Raw genomic sequence first — 9,985 nt, forward strand, 5'->3', positions numbered from 1 at the left:
AGAAGCATGAGACCCTGAAACTTTTCTGGGATGTGGGAAAAAATTCTTTGTACATTATAATTTCAGGTCTCTTACTTCCATGCTTCCTTGATATGGGCCTTTCCAAGAAGCCTGAGGGAGTTAGGTGCAAAATTCTCATAGCAATACCATGGGAGCTGGGTCTTTATTGCGTACATTACCCCTCTTTGAAGATCCCAACTTAAATGTGTAAAGCACCTTGTTGCACCTGCATTTTATCTGAGCAGCAGGCTGCACTTCCTTGTTTCAGAAAAGACCAGCAGGCACTGAGCTATGGGTAATATTTTCAAAAACACTTAAGTAAACTTCAAAAGTGAAATAGGAGGCTAAATCTCGTTGCCTTTTAATGAGATTTAGGTTGCTAAGCCTTAGCAACTGAGAAACTTTCGAAAATGGGATTTAGGATTCTGAATCACCTAGACGCTTTTAAAAAATTTACCTGAACTAATTGAGTGAGCTCATTGCATGGGGACTGGGTACATGTGCACTTGCTATGGAGGGCAACACTGGAGAAAATGTAAGATGAGCTAACTCTGCTGACATTTTCAAACTTTTCTAAAGGAATTGGATAGGAACTAGGTGTCTAAATCACTGAGGCAGCTCTAAAATCTAGAATTAGTCTGTTATTTCTCAACAATCACCATAGCGTTCATGCAATAAAGAGAGAGATTTGTTTCAGGATTAGAAGTTTCTTCCCTCTCCAGGACTCTTTCTCTGAGATTAAAAGTTTGACTCTGGTCTAGTTTTAGAAAATCTCAGTAAATACCAACTTCCCCTTGCCTGTTGCATTCCCCACAGCAGACATGCCTCAGGAGACTGCCTTTTCCCACAGAAGGATATTTAATGAACCAGAAAAGACCTTCCCCATTTGACAGTGGATATGAGCCACAGGGTCACAATACCATATTTGGAATGGAGCCTCGGTAGCTTTTCTAAGTTGCCATTCCTGTTACTGAGCGTCTGGAAGTAGGTGAATGCAGTGCAGAGAGAAAATGGACTATATAATCTGGATCCTGGTCTTCGAAATGTTGCATGAGGAGGTGACAACAGAGACTCCAGCTGCTCACAGATCCGGCTTAAAGGTAAGTCAACCTTTTCCTCTCTGCTCCTTGAATCTTGAGGAGTTTGAAGCCATATAGGTCTGTTAGGTAACTAATCCCATGGGAATCCATGGGGAACTGATCTCTCTCAAACTCCAAAACCCAAAGCAAAATGACTGAATTTAGGAATAGGAAAGACCTGTGAAGTCACGTCTATCCTAGTTCTTTAACTGGCCTCCATTACCCTGATATCTGGGCACCTCGCAGCCTTGAATGTATCTATTCTCCCACCACCTCATGTGATGAAATTACCCCTGATTTACAGGTGGGATCTGGCTCACAGAGGGGCAGATTTATGGAGGTAGTTTGGCACCTCAAGATGCAGACCCCCCAGTGGGATTGGAAATCGATGGGTGTTAGGTACGGCCCCTATTCAGGCACCCATGTGCATTGTTAAGTACATACCAGCCTTTGGAAATCTGCCCTGAAAGTCACACAAGGAGCCAATGATAAAGCAGGGCAATTAACCAACATCTGCCGACTCTTCAAACATGGGAACCAGCACCTCAAACACGGGAGCAGGCTTCGTTCCTCTCTAATCTCCCCTTCTGACCCTACAGGGTCACTGGAAGCTCCCCTCTCACAGGGCATTGAATAAGCAGAGCTGCCGTTGGGTGCTGCGCTCAGTGCTCGGGAGACAGACACCGGCTATAAGTGAACTTGACACAAATCAGTTTTGTTTCTCCACTTAGAGAGTTACCATTGGGATTATTTTATCTTTAAGATTTTTCCCACACACACACTTTTTAACTATTGAATTTTCCAGTAGCTCAGTGGGAGTTAAGTTGTGGATCAGGGAGAGGACAGCGCTGCCAGCGGGGTGTCGGGGGGCTCCTGAACTGCCGAGGGATCCAAGACACCAGGGCGCAAGGGGCAGGGAAGGTGGCTGCTCTGGCCCAGTGGAGCAGAGATCCATGGCCAGGGCTGGGAGCAGGAGGCGGAGGAAGGTGGGGAGTCCCTGGCCAATGGATTGTTCACCTCATTGTTGAACTGCTCCATCAATGGGCAGTAACCATTCGGCAGCAGGGTGGCATCCCCCACAGCCAGGGACTCACCCTCCTCCTCACAGCCCGAGCCTGCCAGGACTGCAGACTTCCCCGCATCTTGCGCCTGCAGGGATGGGTGTCACCAGCCATGTGGCCATGCAGGGAGACCTCTGCAGCTCTGCTATCCCAGCCCCACTCATTCATTCCCGGGACAGCTGGGTGCAGAGGGCTCCCTGCCTGGCCATGAGGCCAGTCACACCATACCTACAGGTGCAAAACGCAGGGAGAGGCTGCACTAATGCCCACTGTTTCTGATAGTTTATGTTGATTGGTTTGGTTGCATCAGTTGATATTGTCCTTTACCAATGTCTGTCGATGGAAATTGAATCCAGACGAGCTGTATGTTTAAAGAAAGCTCAAGGTGTTCGCTGTCCAAATCCCACTGGAATCAAAGAGGCCCATCCTTGAAGTCAGTAGAACTTTTATCTGAGGTGTAAGCGGAGAAATATGGGACAGAGCAGAATTATTCCCTGGGTTTAAAATTAAACTCGTGCATAATTCTGTGCAGGATCAAGGCTTTACTGAGCGGGTAATACAGCTTAGTAAATCCATCCAGGGAAAGATATGACCTCACTCACCCTCTCTCTTTAAGGATCAGTAACGGGGAGAGAGAGAGAGAGTAGTGGCAGACTAGAGCAAGAGAGAGATTTAGTGTTACCTTTAACAAAGATAAAGAAGAAAACAGAGAGCTAATAAAAATTTCTGATTAGCATTTTTTATGAAAATGTCTTTTGTTGATAGAGATCAAAATGTTAGAGGGGAACAAATCAATTTCTACGCAATTTTGTTGAGGAAAAGAGTTATTGCATAGAACTTTATGAAATAAAATAACATAAAACTGAATAGAAATAAATGTAAATAACTATAAAACACAATGAAATATAAAATAAAAATATACTAGTAATAAAGTTAAAAATTGGTAAATACATTTTAAAAGTAAAATTGGAATGATATCCAACATTTGAAATCATGGAATTGCCAAAGAAATGGAAATTCAGGTTCTGCGCAACTCTCATAATATGAAAATTGCACATTTTTTACAAATTTCAAATTTTATCAAGATTTTTATCTGGCAAGAGTGGATCTATTTCCAGCTAACATGGTGGTTTCTAGCTGGAATTTTTTTGGTTTTGGTTTTTAATGAAGATCACTTCTCTATGTGTAGCATGTATAGCTGCAGGACAATGAAGTATTGTCCTAGGGAAGGAGAGGCATTTGTCTGATGATAAAAACTTTCAAATGGCTCTAATACAGTTAGACGGCTCATTTCCACTGCAATTCACTTGGAGTTGGCTGCCCACACACTTCAAATCCCAGCCTTAATTGTTTGGTTTGTTTCTCTGTTGCGGCTTCCTCTAAAATATAAAATCCTGGCTCATTTTGCCCATGGATCTCCAATCTATAAAGAACATTGCCCTGCTCTAATACACCAGGTAGTGAAAAATGTGACTATTTGAAGCAACACATTTTGTACTGTTTTAGCTAAACCCCATCATCTTAATATTTGAGGGCTTAGTGCCATCTGTCAAGCTACTACGTGAGTTTCCAGAGAGATTAACATTTTGTTGAACCTGCAGTCTGCTCAGATATGAAATTTTCCCCAGGGATCACGAGATGGCATTTCCCCTCCCCTGACCTTCATTCTACACTCACCCATTGTTCCAGTAGCCAGCAGAGAGGGGCAATGAAAATGGTGCTGACGTTTTATTAAGTGAATTTTCTTCATTTATATGTCAAAGTTCATTTCTTTCCCATAGATAAATCCCATAGGAAAACCAGAGCAGGGAAACCAAACGTCCATCACAGAATTCATCCTCCTGGGATTTGGGGACCTCCCTGAACTGCAGATCCCTCTCTTTCTGCTGTTCCTAGTGAGCTACATCGCAACCGTGGCTGGGAACATCCTCATCATTATGCTAGTTGTGGCTGATCAGCACCTTCACACCCCCATGTACTTCTTCCTTGGGAACTTGTCCTGTCTGGAGACCTGGTACAGCTCCACCATCCTGCCCAGGATGCTGGCCAGTCTCCTGACTGGGGACAGGACCATTTCATTCAATTGGTGTGTCACACAATTTTATTTCTTTGGTTCTCTTCTTGCTACAGAATGTCTTCTCCTGTTGGTGATGTCCTACGATCGGTATTTAGCGATATGCAATCCGCTGCACTATGCAGCCCGTATGAGCGGCAGGGCCTGTCTCCAGCTTGCAGTTGGTTCTTGGATAGGTGGCTTCCTAGGTAATAGCATAACAACATTGTCTATATCTCAGTTAACATTCTGTGGCCCCAACATTATTGATCATTTCTTTTGCGATTTTGTCCCCCTTCTAAAACTCTCCTGCAATGACCCTCACTTGATGGAAATAGTGACTTTCACACTCACCTTGCTTTTCTCACTGGTCCCATTCATGCTAACCTTGATGTCCTACATCTGCATTATCGCCACCATCCTGAGAATCCCGTCCACCAATGGGAGGCAAAAGGCCTTTTCCACCTGCTCCTCTCACCTCATTGTGGTGAGCATTTATTATGGAACTCTGCTGACTGTCTATATGTTCCCAACCACCAACATCCTAAGCGACTTCAAAAAAGTTCTATCTGTCGTCTACACAGTCCTGACTCCCCTGATCAATCCCCTCATCTACAGTCTGAGAAACCAAGAGGTACAGGAGGCCATAAGGAAAGTTTGCAGGAAATTCATGTTTGGACCATGCTAATGGATCAATTTCCTTGGATTAAAATAGATATAACATGGACTGGGGTAGAGACTGAACCAAAGCCTTCTGTAGTCCCAGGTTGTGTTTCTCTGAGCTTCATTGGGTTTAAAAAAGTATGGAGTGGATGAATGGACTATAAGATGGATAGAAAGCTGGCTAGATTGTCGGGCTCAATGGGTAGTGATCAATGACTTGATGTCTAGTTGGCAGCCAGTATTATGCAAAGTGCCCCAAGGGTCGGTCCTGGGGCCGATTTTGTTCAACATCTTTATTAATGATCTGGATGATGGGATAGATTTCACTCTCAGCAAGTTCGTGGATGACACTAAGCTGGAGGGAGAGGTAGATATGCTGGAGGATAGGGATAGGATCCAGAGTGACCTAGACAAATTGGAGGATTGGGCCAAAAGAAATCTGATGAGGTTCAACAAGGACAAGTGCAGAGTCCTGCACTTAGGAAGGAAGAATCCCATGCAGCGCTACCGGCTGGGGACCGACTGGCTAAGTGGCAGTTCTGCAGAAAAGGACCTGGGGATTACAGTGGATGAGAAGCTGAATATGAGTCAGCAGTGTGCCCTTGTTGCCAAGAAGGCTAACAGCATATTGGGCTGCATTAGTAGGAGCATTGCCAGCAGATCGAGGGACTTGATTATTCATAATTGGTGAGGCCACATCTGGAGTATTGAATCCAGTTTTGTATCCACTCCAGAAGGGATGTGGTCAAATTGGAGACAGTCCAGTGGAGGACAACAAAAATGATTAGGGTACTGGGGCACGTGACTTATGAGGAGAGGCTGAGGGAACTCGGCTTGTTTAATCTGCAGAAGAGAAGAATGGGGAGCAGCCTTCAATTACCTGAAAGGGGGCTCCAAAGAGGATAGAGCTTGGCTTTCTCAGTGGTGGCAGAGGATATAACAAGGAGCAATGGTCTCAAGTTGCAATGAGGGAGGTCTAGTTTGGATATTAAGAAACACTGTTTCACTAGGAGAGTGGTGAAGCACTGGAATGGGTTACCTAGGAATGTGGTGGAATCTCCATCCTTAAAGGTTTTTAAGGCCCAGCTTGACAAAGCCCTGGCTGGGATAATTTAGTTGGCGTTCGTCCTGCTTTGAGCAGGAGGTTGGACTCCTGAGGTCTCTTCCAACCCTGATATTCTATGATTCTATGATCTAGTACAGTCCTCTAAACTCAAGGCAGCACTATGTCATTCCTCAGAGGTGTTTGAGCTGTTTTTAAAAACCTCCAGTTATGCAGGTCCCACAATTTTATTCCTAATGTCCAGTCTACAGTGCCCTTGATGCATTTTAAGACCATTGCTTTTTGTCCTATCCTAAGAGGTTAAGGAGAATAACTTTTCTTCCTGCTTTTGTAAAAACCTTTTATGTGCTTGAAAACTTTTATCATTTGCCCCCTTAGTGTTCTCTTCTCCAGACTAAAGAAACCTAGTTTTTTCAATCTTCCCTCGTAGGTCATGTTTTTTGGACCTTTAATCATTTTTATTGCTCTTCTCTGGACTTTTTCCAATTTGTCCCCGTCTTTCCTCGCACCCTTCGTCTTTCCTGAACAGGACACAATACTTCAGTTGAGGCCATATCAGCATGGTATCGAGTGAAAGAATTGCTTGTCATACCTTGCTTACAAAACTCCTGTTAATAGATCCCAGAATGGTGTTTGGGTTTGGTTGCTTGTTTCCAACGGTGTACTGTTGTATCTACTGTTTTTGTACAGTGCCAGCTGCACATGCAAGTACGTACCTGGGGCAAAGGGGAAATGGGGGCAGCAGAGGGTCTGGAATGGGAAAGGGGCAGCTCTACTTTAGCATAGGGGCACTAGAGATAGCAGAGGAGGAAGGCTGGGAAACGGGGAGGGGGGAGCTATACTGTGTAATGGGCATCAGGAGAAGCAAAGGTCAATGTGCCCAATGTTTTATGTAGCTTTCCTAATGATCTCTATATGGTAGCTGATCACAGGGAATGGAAAATAAAATAATTATTTTAACTGAAATCACAGGTTTAATATTCCTTAAACTGATGGGGAGTCAATCAACTTGGAATTAAAATTTTAAGCTGCATTATGAGAAGATTCAGCTCTCTCCTTGTAGTCTAGCCAATAAGCAGATTAGACGTGTTTCCCTTAAAGAGTTAAGCAATGGGATTTCATCCCTATTGGCATGGGCAGTGCGTGAGATGCTCCTTGGGGGGTCCAAGCCCCCAGCCCCATCCCTTCTGCCTGAGGCCCCCCCGCCCCTTCCTCTGCACCTTATGCCCCCCTACCCTATCAGAGCCCCGAGCCCCTCTCTTCTCCATGCAGCTGCTGGCCCCATTGCCCCAGCAGTGGGATGCCCCAGCCCAGTACCCTCAGCCCTCCCAAGCACTGGGCAGTGTGGCCCCACTGCCCAGGGGGCCCCAGGACTAGGCAGCCTCAGAGCTCTCAAGTTCTGGATGAGGCTGTAAACCTAGCCCCAGCCCCAACCCCAGACCTGGTACACTTCCCAGAAGGAGCAGCCTGCCAGAGATGGTGGGAGGCAAGGGGAAAGTGGCAAGCAGGAAGGGGCTTCGGGGCGAAGCACAGGCAGGGCCATGCTGGGTTGTTTGGGGAGGCTTAGCTTTCCCTAGCCTATGATATGTGCCACCCAGGCCTGACAACAATGTTTTTACCAGAGATCAATTTAAAAAAACAAAGAAACTCCTTTTTCAAAAATACAGTTATTCAAGCCACAAATGTTCAACATTTGGCATTATGAACAACAAAGCTTTGGTGACACAAAATTATTCACACTGGGGTTAAATTGGGTTTAGACCTTATGGCAAGGATAGAGGGCAAATTATGGTAGGAGAGAACTGGGAATGATTACTATCTCCAAGTTGCTTTTGCATTCAGAAATAAGTGGATATTTGTATCCTTCTGTAAATGCTGGAAGAAGGCAAGAGGTGACAGTAGGTCAAAAACTTCATGTCGAAAAAGGACAGTGTTGGAGTCAAGTTGTAGAATATATTGCAATACAGACAACTGACATCATTGTGTTGACTGTGCCCAAACTGGCTCATGATTGGGCTAGTGTGAATGTAGAACACTGTGTATGGAATCAGTGCTGTTCTTTGGTTCTCAAACTCTAACAGACTAGGTACAGACCTACAGTTCTGGACAGGGTGGGATTAATGCAGGGTTTTAGGGGCTGCAACCCTGGGCCTCGGGCTAAGGGGGGACCCACAAAAATAAATCCATAATTATATACAATTCAGTGTCACTAACCTGTTGATTGTGATCAACTGGTTGATCCTGGAGCCTCTGCCAGTTGATTTCCATCTATGGGCCACTAAAAGTCCAGCAGCACAGCAGGGCTCAGGCTGGCTACCTGCAAAATGTGGGCCCACGCTGCTCCCAGAAGTGACCAGCTGCTGGCACGTCACTACAGCCCCTGGTGTGGAGGGGGAAAGTTCTGCGCACTTCCCCCACTCCCAGCACCATCCCCGCAGCTCCAATTGGCCACGAACCGCCCCCGGTCACAATCCTGTCCTTGACCCAAACTCCCTAACATATCCTGCACCCCCTCCTGCACCCCAACCCCAACCCCCTGACCCAGATTAGAATCCCCTCCCGCATCAAACTCCCTCCCACAGCCCACACCCTTCACCCTCTTCTACATCCCAACACTCTGCCCCAGCCTGGAGCCCCCTCCTGCGCCCAAACTCCCTCCCAGAAAGAAACTAATATAACAGCAGTTCCAAGGCAAGAAGTAGGGTATTTTAACTTAACTTAACTGTATTCTACATGTTTTAAGGCAGAAATGTAACCACAGAATGGCTTTATGTTAATCTTGAGCGATTTCAAGAAAGTTCTGTCTGTCATCTACAGACTTCCCTGGTCAATCCCCTCATCTACAGCCTGAGACACAAAGAGGTCCAGGAAGCCCTGAGGAAACCTTGCAGGAAATTCATGTTTGGACCATTCTAACCCGTCAGTTTTCTTGGGTTAAAATAGATATAACATGGACTAGGGTAGGAAACTGAACCAAAGGCTGCTGTAGTCCCAGCTCATGTTTCCCTGAGTTTCACTGGTATTTGAGTCATGCTTTTACAGGGTCAAAACTGTAGAAGAAAGTGAAGATGAAGAGACCTCTTAAAACCTGTGACCCTAGGCTTTTTAGGACCTATATAAGATGCCACAGGTGGATACTACTGGGCTGGTGGGAGACTTGAACTTGTGGCTGCTCAAAGTTCAGAGAATGAGGGGAGATTGTGCTCAGTGAGAGGTTACAGGTAAAATGGACTCAGCTGGAACACTGGGCATCTATTCTGTGTAGAGTGAGAGACTTCTAGATATACACACACATCCCTGAAAAATCAGATGCCCCCATTCTAAAAATATCAAGTTGCAATGTCAGCATGTAACTCCAATGTTAGAAAAATGAATAATTAACTTTATTTTCATACAGTGTATTTCATCCCCAGGCTTCATACTAAGGAAAAGAAAAGCCAAAGGAAACCCTCTGGCCTAGGCACCAGAACATAGGACACCAGCACAGGCCTCTTATTGCCTCATTTTCAGCAACAGTTTACGGCCAGTTGTTTCCAGATACTTGGGATCCGAGTGGGATTTTTCAAAGCCTCTGGGCACCTGACCTGCCGGATGGGGCCCTGGAGGAGAATCAGGCAGGGGAATACGCACCTTCCCCAGGTTTGTGTGTTGTTCTGGGGCCTTGGCATTCAAGTACATGGTGTGGGGCTCCGCAGGGCATGGCCAGTGGCACCTACAACCCATTTACTGCAAATACTTGGGTGCCTGCAGGGTTTGCCGTCAGCCAAGATGGGATTGTGAATCCCAGAGGGCTGGAATAACTCAGTTTGCTCATAGCAGGAAATTAACTATCGAAAGTCCCGGTCCAGTGCCCTGTCTGCTTCACCACATCCAATTGTATTTGACAATGGGACCGAAGGGTGTGAGATGCTGAATTCCTAATCACTGTTGTCAGACCTCCCACTATCTGTCCCTGACACAGGGTCCACACAGGTCTCTGTCCTCTCGTCCCTGTGCTCTGTGCTTCGGCTGGTCCAAGAAAGGGTCCCAACGCCTTCTTCAGCTGGTTCTCCCATGTCTTTTTATT

General features: G+C 45.7%; 1 protein-coding gene across 1 annotated transcript; it reads left to right on the forward strand.

Annotated features, from left to right (window-relative positions):
• The first annotated feature begins 1,043 nt into the window (after nucleotides 1-1,043).
• LOC127030954 (olfactory receptor 6B1-like) lies at nucleotides 1,044-4,881 on the forward strand. Its single transcript, XM_050917637.1, has 2 exons — nucleotides 1,044-1,100; nucleotides 3,922-4,881. Exons 1-2 carry the CDS (start codon nucleotides 1,044-1,046, stop codon nucleotides 4,879-4,881), a joined length of 1,017 nt encoding a protein of 338 aa, XP_050773594.1.
• The last annotated feature ends 5,104 nt before the right edge of the window (nucleotides 4,882-9,985 follow it).

The sequence above is a fragment of the Gopherus flavomarginatus genome, chromosome 11 (genome assembly GCF_025201925.1).
Source record: "Gopherus flavomarginatus isolate rGopFla2 chromosome 11, rGopFla2.mat.asm, whole genome shotgun sequence".
NCBI lineage: Eukaryota > Metazoa > Chordata > Testudines > Testudinidae > Gopherus > Gopherus flavomarginatus.